The 15,544-nt window shown below is 45.8% G+C and overlaps 1 protein-coding gene across 1 annotated transcript in view; it reads right to left on the bottom strand.

Annotated features, from left to right (window-relative positions):
- LOC122928207 overlaps positions 1-15,544 on the bottom strand; it is a 157,605-nt gene that overhangs the window by 26,817 nt on the left and 115,244 nt on the right. Inside the window, exons 10-11 of the mRNA XM_044280806.1 lie at positions 13,621-13,821; positions 1,914-2,052 (exon numbers count right to left, since the gene is read on the bottom strand). Of these exons, the coding sequence (XP_044136741.1) occupies positions 1,914-2,052; positions 13,621-13,821 (340 nt within the window). The remainder of the gene's footprint in view (positions 1-1,913; positions 2,053-13,620; positions 13,822-15,544) is intronic.

Here is a 15,544-nt window from a genome sequence, read left to right as displayed (position 1 = left end):
AAAAAATGGCCTGGTCCTTAAGGTGAAAATGAGCCTGGTCCTTAAGGGGTTAAAGGGAGTCTGTCACCTCCATATGGCCATATACAGCGCTTACATTTTCCTATCGCACACCTATACATGAATTTAATGGTACCTTTGCTTTTTTCTTTACACTTGCAGAAGCTGGAAAAACGAACTTTGATTGATATGCAAATGAGCACACGCAAGAGCACACGCAAGTGTTGGTGTCCAGGCTGCTCTGCTTTTTTTCATTGTTCCCCCTCCCCGGCCTCTGCATATGCTGGCCCTCCTATTCCCTTGCGTCATCCTTCGGTCCGGCCGAGCTCCCGCGACTGTGCACTGCCTCGCCGGGCCGGAGCATAGGCATTGCGATGCCCATTGTGGGCACTGCATCACTTTAACTACTGCGCATGTGCCGGCAAACGCCACATTGCCGCTGGTTTTGCGCCATTCGCCGGAGCATGCACAGTAATTAAAGTGATGCCGTGCCAACAATGGGCATCGCAGTGCGCATGCCCTGGCCCGGAGGCAGTGCGCAGGCGTGGGATCTCGACCGGACCGAAGGATGACGCAAGGGAATAGGAGGGCGGGCATATGCAGAGGCTGGGGTGGGGGAACAATGAAAAAAGGCAGAGCAGCCTGGGCACCAACACAGTGAATGCCGCCCCTTGGCACTTGCGAGTGCTCATTTGCATATCAATCAAAGTTCGTTTTTCCAGCTTCTGCAAGTGTAAAGACAAAGGTACCATTACAATCATGTAGAGGTGTGCGATAGGACAATGTAAGCACTGTATATGGTCATATGGAGGTGACAGACTCCCTTTAAATGACATAGGATGCATTTTACTGTATTAACTAGAAAAAGATAATAGATGTTTGGGATGTTTCATATGGTAATACGTTTGTTAGATATTATTTACTTGTTCAACTCATTGTCAAAACTCAGAACCAACTGAGTGCCTATATTAGATTGGCCTCTTCATTTTATAAGAATATTACAATTCGCTATAATGAATGTGGAATAGCCTTATGGGTCACCTGCTCTATCACTAGTATCATTTCTCTGTCATGACAGTAAGTACAGCACATGATCGCTGAGATCACCATTTGCTGCAGCAGCCATATCATCTAGTGCTAGATAGGCTTAGGATTGAAGAAGTGAGCAGTGTTTTTTGTTATTTTTATAACATTTGTGGCTTATTTTTTCAACCACTGGACAAAGTTTTTAATTTTCTATTTTCCTTTTCCTACAAAATCTCACTTACAGTATATCTGATTTATATGGGGTTTTGAGATACTAATATCTTAGTTACGTATTTATACTGAACAAGGTCCAAATATGACAGCGCTCACCAAGTGTAGGCTCTTATGTTCTTTAAATAGGACCTTTCACTAGAATAAAACATCTAAACTAACTATACAGACATGGAGAGCGGTGCCCAGGGATCTACCTGCACTTATTGTTATACCTGGGTGCCGCTCCGTTCTCCCGGTATAGGCTCCGGTATCGTCATAGTTAGGCTCCACCCAGGGGAACCTGCCGGCGTCTCATTCTCCCATGCTGTAGCGCTGGCCAATCGCAGCGCCCAGCTCATAGCCTGAGGCAGGTTCCCCTGGGTGGAGCCTAACTATGAAGATACCGGAGGCTATACCGGGAGAACGGAGCGGCGCCCAGGTATAACAGTAAGTGCAGGTAGATCCCTGGGCACCGCTCTCCATGTCTGTATAGTTAGTTTAGATTTTTTATTCTAGTGAAAGGTCCTCTTTAAGTAAAAGGCAAGGAGAACACCAGGCTACACCAGGGTTACCATATGATGAGACCTCAAGGAAGTAAAATTTGAAAGGGGGTGCTAAATTGAACCTGTTTTTTTAGTTTTAATCAGAATTTACAGTTAGTAATCATAGAGTTTTACCTTAAGATGCTGTTCATCATCCAGAGAAAAAGTGTCTTCATGAACTGGACCTGTGACAGAATCATCAAACTCCCATAGGTGAATGTCCCCACTTTCTGTAGCCATGACTAGTAGATCAATTTCATCAGTAAACAATGACCTAAGAAATATAGACGGTTAGTATAGAATGCATACTATTACTTTGAAAGTCTCTGCTCTAACAAGAAAAATGTCTGGTGCTCTTGAATATTTTATTCTCCAGTTCTGAACGATAAGTCACGTGTTAGAGCAACCAGAAGGTGCAGTTATGGAGGACACAAATAACTTTCTTTTGTCACCCAGTCACTGGAATCTGTACATTAGTATTCCACCAATTTAACACACAGCAGGCAGAACAGCAAAGAATGGGCACAACACATTTATCAGGGGAAAACTGCAACAAGCAAGAAAAAGAGATATATGAATTAACATGAAACAAAGGAAAGATGTTTATTACACAAAAAAGAGAGACAACCAGTAGCTAAACCCTACAAGGAAATTTCCCAGTGGGCCAATGCACAGGGGGCCGCCCAAGTCCGCCTCTCTTCCACTGGCCGGGTACATAAGGAGCTCTTGGCGGTAATTAAAGGGAACCTGTCACCTGGATTTTGTGTATAGAGCTGAGGACATGGGTTGCTAGATGGCCGCTAGCACATCCGCAATACCCAGTCCCCATAGCTCTGTGTGCTTTTCTTGTGTAAATAAAATGATTTTTATACATATGCAAATTAACTTGAGATGAGTCATAGCTTGAAAATATGACTCTTCTCTGGTCACACAAGTAAAATATGACTCTTTTATGTTAATTTGCATATGTATCAAATCAGTTTTTTTACACAATAAAGGCACAGAGAGCTATGGGGACTGGGTATTGTGGATGTGCTAGTGGCGATCTAGCAACCCATGTCCTCAGCTCTATACCCCAAATCCCAGTGACAGGTTCCCTTTAATGCTGTGAGAATCAAGTACTCATTTACCCAGCTAGCGAGCTTACTTGCCTTCCTGAATTCAACTGCTGTGGGCCACATCTCACCTTCTAAGCCCCCTGCTCCATATCATAATCAGAGACAACTGGAGGAAGACGACAGAAAATGGCAGCTATTGAGGGCTACCACAGAGGGAAAGCCAAAAAAGAAGAAAGAGTATACTGTGCCAGTTCGGGCCACTGTTCCAGTTTGTCTGCATAGAAATCCATGGGGTCAGGGAACAGGGTATGTGCCAGAGACAGGCCAGAGTTTAGGTAGGGCTGAAGCTGGGTGTTGAGGCAGGAGCTCTAGGCTAACAGACTTGCCTCAACCTGGTGCGGCAAGTGGAAAAACTTTCATGTTCCAAAGCTTACATAAATTGTCACTTATCGGGGCAGATGGTGTTTAAACACACACATTGTTAGGGTGCATTCACACTAACGTTGTTTGGTTATGCAACCGAGCTGCATTTTTTGCGGCTTGGATGCAGACCCATTCTCCTCAATTCGTTCAGTGGCCCCGAAAAAATTATAGATCATGTCCTTTTCTTGTCCGTTTTGCATTTCTATAATGGGCCACCCGTTCCGTTCCTCAAATGCAGAACGCACACGAGTGGCATCCGTGTTTTGCGGTCCATGCATTTTTGTGTGCATAAGCCCTTATAGGATAAAAAACAAACCAAAAAAACTTTGGCTTGTAGTAAGACCAAGCATCCAAAACTTATGACTTGACAGGGTCAGAATACCTGCCTCTCCGCTGCCACAAAAAACATTGACCCAGTGGGCTGTGAAAGATTAGATGGCACTTCTATAATGGCATGGCAGCGAATGCACCACCAGCAATGTGGCAAGGTGGGGGTTCAGCTTGTAGACAAGCTAATTGCTGGTGAAGAAAAGTTTTTTCATGGCCAAACGTTTTATTATGGATGTCTCACGATGGAGCGGAAGACAAACATGAGTCTTAGCAGGAAAAGAAGATGACGATGCCGAGGATAATAACAAAGATACTGTATTGATTGGGGATGTGGGTTGGCTTCCACAAAGAGGATCAGGAAAAGTAGGCCAGACTTATTGGGATTGCTGGCCTGTTGTATTTTCCCAAATAATTCAGTGATGCTCCCTCATGTGCTGCAATCGACCTCTGGTACCTATGATTGTGTTTGAATGGCCACAGCTTATTTTAATCCTGCACTTGGCTGTGGTTTTTGTGTGCCCCCCTTGTGGAGAAAAAACACAATACGACAGTTGCTCACATGGAGCTAGGGCACCCAAGCTCGGCTTAGCTCTTGCACATTTTGGGTCTAACCCACCCACAGTGTCAGCGGCATCACCAGATCCAAAGCAGATATGGCTCTGACTGTTCTTTGGGAAGTACATCGCCTCTGCTCTTTGCTACCACTACCACCCTCCTCCGCTGATGTTGCCTTCTCCTCAGCACCCCCAATCCAGCTTCCAGGGCCAGTCCAGCACACAATCATCATCTGAGTCCTCACCCTCCGTGCTGCTTTTATCCAACTGTGAGTTATCATGGTGGGCTCAGTGGTCCCCCTCCTCTGCTCTGAATTTGCACTGACTGCCACTGTCACTGCCCCCCACATCAATGTCATGGCTAAGGGTGCCACTATTATGAACATCACCAACACAGCTATGCATGTGTTCTTCAGCTTCCTCCTGAACCTGCTCCTCAGGGCAGCCCAAATGGTGACTGCTCTCTCTCGTTATTAGGGAGACTCTCTTGACTGTCCGCCATAGGGCATGGTGGGGTTTTCTTGCCACTTCTTAGCAAAAAGGAAGGTACCCCACTAAGAAAGGGCAATGAAGACTGAGAGGACTTAGCTGAAAGCCTTCTCTAGAGCTGCAAGAAGGAGTCGCAGGAGCAACAGTGTAACCCCTTGCTCCACGGCACAATTTCATACTCCGAAGTCACTTCCATGTCATCCTGCTGTGACTGAGAGGAGGACTGAGCCATCCAATCCACAATATCATTCTCTTTTTCATTAACCATAGTGTTGCACCTTTCTGAAGCGAGGAACAGCTGTATCCTACTATTGCTACTACTTCTGGTCAGATAGCCGATGCTGCTACTACCAACATTCTGGCTCTGGCTCTTTCGTTTGAAACCTTCTGTAGCATTTCCATTTTTGGCCCTAAATGTATACAGTCACTTAAAGTATGGAATGGTTTGCAAATATGGTTTCTGGAACTTTAAGATAGGGAGGTGCAATACCTTCCATTTCCACAAACAAACTGAAGACACTGCTACTGACTGTAGGAGACACAATAAGGGTAATTGATTTTGGCATTTAAAGGGGTTGTCCGGGTTCAGAGCTAAACCCGGACATACCCTTATTTTCACCCAGACAGCCCCCCTGAGGCTAGCATCGGAGCATCTCATGATCCGATGCGCTCCCTTGCCCTGCGCTAAATAGAGCAGGGCAAGGGCTCTTTTGCTTTCAATAACACACTGCCGGGCGGTAACTTCCGCCCGGCAGTGTGTTCGGTGACGTCACTGGCTCTGAGGGGTGGGCTTTAGCTCTGCCCTAGCCGTTTTACTGACTCCCCTGTGCAATTTAGCGGAGGGCAAAGGAGAGCATCGGAGCATGAACTGCTCCGATGCTCATGTCAGGGGGGCTGCCGGGGTGAAAATGGAGGGATGTCCAGGTTCAGCTCTGAACCCGGACAACCCCTTTAACACTGTTATAGCACTGACACTTTACTTTGGCTGTTGTCCTTGATTATTATGAATTGCTGTTGTTGTGTCTTCCTCCAGTGATGTCGCCATTTTCCCTGCATTTGTCTTTAATATTTAACACATTAAGGACCTTGGACGAGAATGCTCGTCCTAACTGGCCGCTACTTCAGGCACTAGGACGAGCATTCTCGTCCTAGGGTTAATGCGATGCCCCACATGCGCTGCCACGATCAGCAGCAGGGGACCGGCTGATACTGACAGCCGGACCCCTGCTGTATCTGCCAGCATCAGTGAAAACACAGATGCCGGCAGATTAACAGATTAATGGTTATGCTAACTGCGGCATACAGGGGGTTTGCGGCAGGTTGTATATCCCCATCGGGTCCCAGTGCTGCGGTGACGGGGACCCGATGGTTGCTATGGCAGCCCCGATGCCTGGACTGCCAGCTACGGAAGCCCAGGAGATCCAGCCCCAGGACTGGGTCTCCTAGGAAACTAGTAGCGTCTTACAAATGTATTGTGCAGTATTGAAACAGGGATAAGACCCTTAAATGTTGAAGTCCCATAGTGGGACAAAAAATAAAGTGAAAAAAGAAGTTAAAAAATAAAGTTTTACCAAAAATGTAATGTTCCAAGTAAAAAAAATGCACTTTTCCCAAAATAAAGTAAAAAAAAATTGAAAAAAATAGATAAAAAGAAAAATAGACAGATTAGGTATTGCCGCATCAGTATCGATCAGCTCTATAAAAATATCACATGACCTAACCCCTCAGGTCAAGGTAAATTAGTACCATTCTAACCGTCACCTCATCCCTCAAAAAATGAGCCCCTACCTAAGACAATCGCCCAAAAAATAAAATAAAAATATGGCTCTGGAGACACTAAAACATGATTTTTTTGTTAAAAAAATTCTTATATTGTGTTAAATGTAAAAAAAAAAAAAGAGTTGACATTAGGTATCTCCACGTCCGTAACAACCTGCTCTATAAAAAATACCACATGACCTAACCCCTGAGGTCAACACCATGAAAAAATAAACTAAAAACGGTGTCACAAAAGCAATTTTTTGTCACCTTATATCATAAAAAGTGTAATAGCAAGCAATCAGAAAGTCATACACACCCCAAAATAGTGCCAAACAGTCATCTCATGGCAAAAAAATTAGCTCCTACACAAGGCAGTCACTCAAAAAAAAATATATACATAAAATTTCAGAATATGGAGACACTAAAAAATAATTTTTATTTGGTATTTTCGTGTCCGTAACAACCTGCCCTATAAAAATACCACATGATCTAACCTGTCAGATGAACATTGTAAAAAGTGTAATATAGAGCAAGCAAAAATAATATGTACCCTAAAATAGTACCAACAAAACTTCCTCCTTATCCCGTAGCTTCCAAAATGGGGTAATTTTTTGGGAGTTTACTCTAGGGGTGCATCAGGTGGTCTTCAAATGTGACATGGCAGCTTAAAATTATCCCAGTGAAATCTGCCTTCCAAAAACCATATGGCGTTCCTTTCCTTCTGCGCAATGCCGTGTACAGCAGTTTCCGACCACATATGGGATGTTTCTGTAAACGACAGAATCAGGGCAATAAATATTGAGTTTTGTTTGGCTGTTAACCCTTGCTTTGTTAGTGGAAAAAAAAATTATTAAAATGAAAATTCTGCTCCTTAAAAAATGGGTTTTGGAAATTTTCAGAAAAAAATCTAGATTTGCTTCTAAACTTCTAAGCCTTCTAATGCCCCCCCCCCCCCAAAAATAAAAATAAAAAATGTCATTCACAAAATGATCCAAACATAAAGTCGACATATGGGGAATGTAAAGTAATAACTATTTTTGGAGTTATTACTATCTATTATGAAAGAAGAGAAATTAACATTTGGAAATTTGCAATTTTTTCCAAATTATTGTTAAATTTTTATTTATTTTTTATAAATGAAAAATATTTTTTTCTCCCCTGAATTTTACCACTGTCATGAAGTACAATATGCGATGAGAAAACAATCTCAGAATGGCCTGGATAAGTAAAAGAGTTTTAAAGTTGTTACAACATAAAGTGACACATGTCAGATTTGCTAAAAATGGCCTGGTCCTGAAGGTGAAAAATGTCTGGGTCCTTAAGGGGTTAAAGATGTTGCTAATAAAGTGTATAATGAAAATATACGGTTTGGCAGTTTTTGGTAAGTGATTTCTTTCCAAAAATAAATTTGATTGGAACCCGCACTCTAGCGATATGCCCACATTGTCTGATATGCCCTCATTGTCTGAGATGGGAAAACCCCTTTAACTATGTGGAGATGTCCTGACACCAGTGGCGTTGCGAGGGGGGTGCGGGGGGTGCGGGTCTGATGGGGTGTCACCCGCCGGCCGCCGGAGTTCTCCTTAACTAACTAACTTTAGGGCCCTTTCACACCTGCGTTATAGTCTTCAGGCATAGAGTTCCGTCGTCGGGGCTCTATGCCGGAAGAATACTGATCAGGATTTTCCTAATGCATTCTGAATGGACAGTCCGTCCTTCAGGATGCACCAGGATGTCTTCAGTTCTGGAACGGAACGTTTTTTGGCCGCACCAAATAGCGCAGCATGCTGCGCTTTTTGCTCCGGCCAAAAATCCGGAACACTTGCCGCAAGGCCGGATCCGGAATGAATGCCCATTGAAAGGCATTGATCCGGATCCGGCCTTAAGCTAAACGTCGTTTCGGCGCATTGCCGGATGCGACGTTTAGCTTTTTCTCAATGGTTACCATGGCTGCCGGGACGCTAAAGTCCTGGCAGCCATGGTAAACTGTAGTGGGGAGCGGGGAGCGGCATACTTACCATCCGTGCGGCTCCCGGGGCGCTCCAGAGTGACGTCAGGGCGCCCCAGGCGCATGGATGACGTGATCGCATGGATCACATGATCCATGCGCATGGGGCGCTCTGACGTCATTCTGGAGCGCCCCGGGAGCCGCACGGATGGTAAGTATGCTGCTCCCCCGCTCCCCACTACTACTATGGCACCCAGGACTTTAATAGCGTCCTGGGTGCCATAGTAACACTGAAAGCATTTTGAAGACGGATCCGTCTTCAAATGCTTTCAGTTCACTTGCGTTTTTCCGGATCCGGCGTGTAATTCCGGCAAGTGGAGTACACGCCGGATCCGGACAACGCAAGTGTGAAAGAGGCCTAGGCAGGGCCGGCGCTTCCATAGAGGCAGGGAGGGGGGGCTCTCTCCCTCCCCCTGTGTGCTGCTGCTGCCGCTGCCTCCGCCAATGAGAAGAGGGATGGGAGGAGGAGGGGAGGGATGGGAGGAGGAGGGGAGGGTCTGTGGCCACTGCGCCACCAATGAAGAAAACTGACCTGTAATACAAATACAGGAGGCGGGTGCCGGAATCAAATAGCCGGCACCCGACCTCTATGACAGGGAGCGGCACCTGAGGGGTTAACTGCCACTGATCGCAGCCCCCTATCATAGAGGTCGGGTGCCGGCTATTTCATTCCGGCACCCGCCTCCTGTATTTGTATTAACATTGAGTGCGCCCCCCCCCCCAGTATAATAAACATTTTGTGCACCCCCCCCCAGTATAATTAACATTTTGTGCACCCCCCCCCCCCCCAGTATAATAAACATTGGTGGCGCAGTGGGAAGTGCCAATGAGGGTTAAAAAAATAAATAAAAAATGAACTCACCTCCTCCAGTTGATCGTGTAGCTGCCGGTCTCCTATTCTATCTTCAGGACCTGTGGTGACATCACTGAGCTAATCACATGGTCCATTACCATGGTGATGGATCATATGATGTGCCATGTGATGACCACAGTGATGTCACCACAGGTCCTTTCACAGGTCCTGAAGATAGAACAGGAGACCGGCAGCTGCGCGATCAATTGGAGGAGGTGAGTTAATTTTTATTAATTTTTTTAACCCTCATTGGCACTTCCCACTGCGCCACTAATGTTTATTATACTGGGAGGGGGCCGCACTCAATGTATATTATACTGGGGGGGTGGCCGCACTCAATGTTTATTATACTGGGGGGGGCGCTCTCAATGTATATTATACTGGGGGGGTGGCCGCACTCAATGTTTATTATACTGGGGGGGGCGCTCTCAATGTATATTATACTGGGGGGGCGCTCTCAATGTTTGATATACTGGGGGGGGCGCTCTCAATGTTTGATATACTGGGGGGGCGCTCTCAATGTATATTATACTGGGGGGGGGGTGGCCGCACTCAATGTTTATTATACTGGGGGGGGCCCTCTCAATGTATATTATACTGGGGGGGGCGCTCTCAATGATTGATATACTGGGGGGGGCGCTCTCAATGTATATTATACTGGGGGGGGCGCTCTCAATGTTTGATATACTGGAGGGGGGCGCTCTCAATGTTTATTATACTGGGGGGGGCGCTCTCAATGTTTATTATACTGGGGGGGCGCTCTCAATGTTTATTATACTGGGGGGGCGCACTCAATGTTTATTATACTGGGGGGGCGCTCTCAATGTTTATTATACTGGGGGGCGCTCTCAATGTTTATTATACTGGGGGGGCGCACTCAATGTTTATTATACTGGGGGGGCGCTCTCAATGTTTATTATACTGGGGGGGTGCTCTCAATGTTTATTATACTGGGGGGGTGCTCTCAATGTTTATTATACTGGGGGGCGCTCTCAATGTTTATTATACTGGGGGGGGCGCTCTCAATGTTTGATATACTGGGGGGGCGCACTCAATGTTTATTATACTGGGGGGGCGCACTCAATGTTTATTATACTGGGGGGGCGCTCTCAATGTTTATTATACTGGGGGGGCGCTCTCAATGTTTATTATACTGGGGGGGGCGCACTCAATGTTTATTATACTGGGGGGGCGGTCTCAATGTTTATTATATTGACCTTCTACTATGTATTCTGTATTAAGAACCATGTTATAAGGGAAAATAACACAGTGAATAGACTTTCATCTTAGCAACCAAGCGTGAAAATCGCACCGCATCCGCACTTGCTTGCGGATACAATGCGATTTTCACGCAGCCCCATTAACTTCTATGGGGCCTGCGTTGCATGAAAACGCACAACATAAAGCATGTTGCGATTTTCACGCAGCGCACAAGTGATGCGTGAAAATCACCGCTCATCTGCACAGCCCCATAGAAGTGAATGGGTCCGGATTCAGTGCGGGTGCAATGCGTTCACCTCACGCATTGCACCCGCGCAGAAATCTCACCCATGTGAAAGGGGGCTAAGGGTGAATAGAACAAGGGTTCCAGCCCCTAAGGGGGCTAATAGTAAGTGAAAATAAAACACAAACACTAAGGCTACTTTCACACTTGCGGTAGTGTGATGCGGCAAGCAGTTCCATTGTCAGAACTGCGTGCCAGATCCGCCGATCTTGATGTGACTGAAAGCATTTATGAGATGCATCCGGATGCGGATCCGTCTCACAAATGCATTGCAAGAATGAATCCATGTCTCCGCTTGTCATGCAGACAGACGGATCCGTCTTGTATCTTTTTACACATTTTTACCGGCATGCGCAGACCGAAAGGACGGATCCTGCATTCCGGTATTTTGAATGCCGGATCTGGCACTAATACGTTCCTATGGGAAAAAATGCCGGATCCGGCATTCAGGCAAGTCTTCATTTTTTTTCGCCGGAGATAAAACCGCAGCATGCTGCGGTTTTATCTTTTGCCTGATCAGTCAAAATGACTGAACTGAAGACATCCTGATGCATCCTGGACGGATTACTCCATTCAGAATGCATGGGGATATGCCTGATCAGTTCTTTTCCGGTATTGAGCCCCTAGGACGGAACTCTATGCCGAAAAAGAAAAACGCTAGTGTGAAAGTACTCTAAAATATTAAGTTTAAATCCCCCCTTTCCCAATTTTACATATAAAAAATATATACAATAAACATATTACATAGCGCTGCGTCCGAAAAGTCCAAACTATTAAATTATTAAAAAATATCTCCTATGCGGTGAGCATTCGCCATTTTTTAGTCACCTTGTCACCCCAAAAAATAGGATAGGACTGTTCTATTATGGGCCGAACGTTTCATAAAATGCGAAATGCACGTGGCTTTTTTGCTTGGTATTGAGTATCGCAATACTTTTTTATGGTGATGAAAGCGAATAAAAATTTTGGTATTGAAACAACCCTACGCCGATCTGATCGGCGTAGCGTTGTCACGATACCAACATTTTCATTCGGTTTTGATTTGGCGACTAAAAATGTAATTTGGCTCCTAAATTTTTCAGTTCAGGAGCCAATGGCTACTAGGTATTTTTTTTAGTCAGGAACCCTGCTATCAGAGGCCGGCGCAGGCGGCGCGATGACGTCATCGCGCCGCCTAAGCCCTGAGCCTTACACAGCGCGGGACACAGGCCAGAAGAGGCCTGCATCGCATCGCTGCCAAGGAGGTAAGTGTTTTTTTCCTTTTTTTTTTTTTTCTGTACAATACTGATGGCTAGTGGCACATTATAGGAGAGGCCCTATGGCTAGTGGCACATGATAGGGGGGGCCGCCTATGGCTACTGGCACATGATAGGTGGGCCTATGGCTACTGGCACATGATAGGGGGCCCTATGGCTACTGGCACATGATAGAGGGGCCCTATGGCTACTGGCACATGATAGGGGGGACATCTATGGGGGCACTTCTTACTGGCACATTATTGGTGGCACTATAGGGGCATCTACTGAGGCCACAAAGAAGAGTTATTTTATATGGGGGCTCTGTATAGGGGCATTTTATACTGGGACACATTGTGTTGGGTACTATGGGGAAGGGGGGAGAGGACTACTACGGGGCACTGAGAAGGGGTATTTTATGCTTACAAATTATGGGGGACACTGAGGGCATCTACTGGCGCACTATATATCGGGCATTTTATACTGGTACATTATGGGGGCACTAGGGGGGAGAGGAGCACTATGGGGGCATTTACTGGGGTCACTATATAGGGGTATTTTATACTGGCACATTATGGAGGCACTATGGGGACATTAGCTCAACTGGGGACATTACAGGGGGGTATTTTTTGCACTGACACATTATAAGGAGAATTATTTCTACTGGGGGAAGGCATTATGGTGGGCTTTATTACTCCCCCATGGTATGAGCCCCTAGTAGCAGCACCAGCCTCTCCCTGCTCGGCTATCCCTCTGCCCCTTCTCCAAATACTTATTATGAAATCTTTCTCATTAGGATAAAACACATCATCAGCTCCGCCGAGCCCCCGGCCAAAGTGTGGAAGTGGCGTCCGAGATCCCCAAGGGCCAAGCCAAGTAATTGTAAGTTTTCATATGAAATATGTTTGTTATATACATATAGCCTACACTGTCAGGTGTCACCCAGGGGGGGTGACACCATTTTCTACCGCACCGGGTGACACCAGCCCTAGCAACGCCACTGCCTGACACAGAGTATTTCAGGTGATTTCCCTGAGATTTTAAATGCTACATCTATCGTCTGGATGGTAAAACACATGTTGTACAGTTTTGCTCTTATTTCAGCCCCCCCCCCAAAAAAATAAAAAATTCTGTTAAAATGGGGAAAAAAGAAAGAAATGTCCTTGCAACTAGCTGCGTTTGAGGGCAAGCTCTCCCCCCCCCCCCACTTCCGCTCAGGGCCATGTGAGCCCCTTTCCTTTTCGTCCCTAGTGCTTTTTCCCACAAACGTGCTGTAAAGTGGCAACATGCATAGTTTTACTGGATTTGTCCAAAACTAAACTGAAAAGGTTTGGGTTCTTCTGCCGGCCAACATTTTCAAAAGTTCGGAATGAACTTGGTTCGTTATGAACTGGTTCACTCATCTCTAGTAAAAAGAAATTTGTGAGAAGCAGTTTTGGGTTATAAAAAAAAAAAAAAGGTTTGGGTAGCACTGCATAGATTTTGGAAGTAGCCATTTTGAAGAGTGGACCTATCTCCCTACTGTACTGCCTTTAAACAGTTGCTCACTCAATTCAACTGCATCAAACATACAGTATGCCACAACTTTTTCCATCTAAGGCATAATAAGCAGACATTTGTCTCTTACTTTGTGTATCCACAGAACTTTGTCCGGGGGGTAGGTGGTCTCTGATTATTTAATATTATGCCCTTTCTCAATATTCCTGCTGTTCCTGGGCGTTGAATCCTGGATTGAGGCCTCTTGTTTTGCTCTGTTACTTGTTTCTGCAGAAGACTTCGCAGTCCTCTCCTTTCTGGCCTGGTGTCTTCCATGTTGTATGACTCTTTGCTACAGGAAGCACACAAATGTGGGTTAGTTCACAAATAACCTGATACAGTATGACTTATGCATAGTCAAGTCAAATGTTATTATGACCACTTTTTACATTGGCAGCACTAGCTCATGAGGGAAGTCACGTGTTGTGAGCTAACTTGGGGAGTATATAAGGCATGTGATAAGCTGGCTGCACACATATCCCTCGTTGCTGTAATAGGTAAAAGGGGTGATTTGTCATAGTTACGAAAAGGGGTGATTATTGGCTTTCAGGCCAAGAGTGGCAGTGCTTCGTAAACTGTGCATTTTGTGAACTGTTCGCATGCTGCTGTAGTGAAACTGTATTGTGACAAATGACACCATTGCAAATAAGCGTCGTGGAAACTGTGAAGCACCACGTGCCATTGATGTGAGAGGTGCCATTTATGTGGTGCCCCAAGCAGACAGATAGTCACTATGTAGTGTCCCACTCAGGGGCGTAGCTAAAGGCTCATGGGCCCTGGTGCAAGAGTACAGCTTAGGCCCCCCCTTCCCCCAGTACTTTGTGGCAAGGGACAGGGAAACACATAGCCTTCATGCCACCTGAGGCAAAAAGTGAAACGCCGCCCCAATCCAAATTCTTGACCTAACCCCTTTCCTTTAGCCAGAGGTGTAACTTCACCAGCATGTACTTTCTATAATTCCAGTGTCCTCTTATATGGCACAAGGGTCTTTGGGCCCCCTCAGGCTCCTGGGCCCAGTAGCGACTGCTACCTCTGCACTCTCTATAGCTACGCCCCTGGTCCCACTTGTGTGTATGGGCCTTTACAAAATGCTATTTCCATTTCATGCCATTTTGCACTCATTACTGTATTTGCCTTTATCATATGCTGCTAAATTCCTATTTCAGGCTGTTCAAACGCACTACACTTTGCCAACACTAGAGGTCTCTATTACATCATTTAAAATAGGCCAGCCACAGGAAGTTAGAGTTAGAGAGTGTGGGGAGAGAGAAGTTAGAAGGAGGCAGGAGAGGAGTCTAGGAGACAAACTCTGTCTTTGTCCTCCTTGGCTTTGCCCCAGGAGTTAATCTACTTGAACTTGTGGAGGTTAGAGCATTCCCAGCTTAAGGACTCCACAGCAGCAAATGACCAGAAGAAGCCTGAACACCACCTGACAACTAAGTACAAAGTTATGTTTAATATTCATATTATTGCAAGGTTAAAAAGCCTGAGCAAGACCAGGAACCAAGTCGAGTATCTTCACCACTACTGCATCAGTAAGTTGAGCTGGAACCTACATACAGCGCCTCACAGAGCCTACTAATGAGAATTTGCAGCTTTATCATCTTTGCCAATTTCATGCAATACAAAGTGCTGCTACCAAATGCTATTCACTGCAAGATTACAACTGCCAAGTAAAGTTCCCGTTTGGTTCAACTACTGCCTCTCTAATAATTCCACTTCATCTCCTCATTGCAACTTACGGTGCTGGCGTCACTAAACCAGGGGCCCAGCTACCCCAAGCACCCTAAACACCACCACCATCAAGGGCACCTCAACCAATGTCTGGCTGGTGTTCCCTGCAGAAGAGAGTGCCCCGGAGGATTTTGTGCTGTCTTCCCATCCACTGCACGCCGGCCCCAAGGGAAAATTTAAATATGAGTACAACTATACTCGGCACCTTATCACTAGTACGCTCACGCACATCACCCCTAGAGTGTCTGCTCGTTGAAACTACACCTCTGCCAATAAAGTTG

Source organism: Bufo gargarizans, chromosome 2, assembly GCF_014858855.1.
Source record: "Bufo gargarizans isolate SCDJY-AF-19 chromosome 2, ASM1485885v1, whole genome shotgun sequence".
Classification (NCBI taxonomy): Eukaryota; Metazoa; Chordata; class Amphibia; order Anura; family Bufonidae; genus Bufo; species Bufo gargarizans.
The sequence above is the reverse complement of the archived record's forward strand: the minus strand, read 5'-3'. Positions and strand labels throughout refer to the sequence as shown.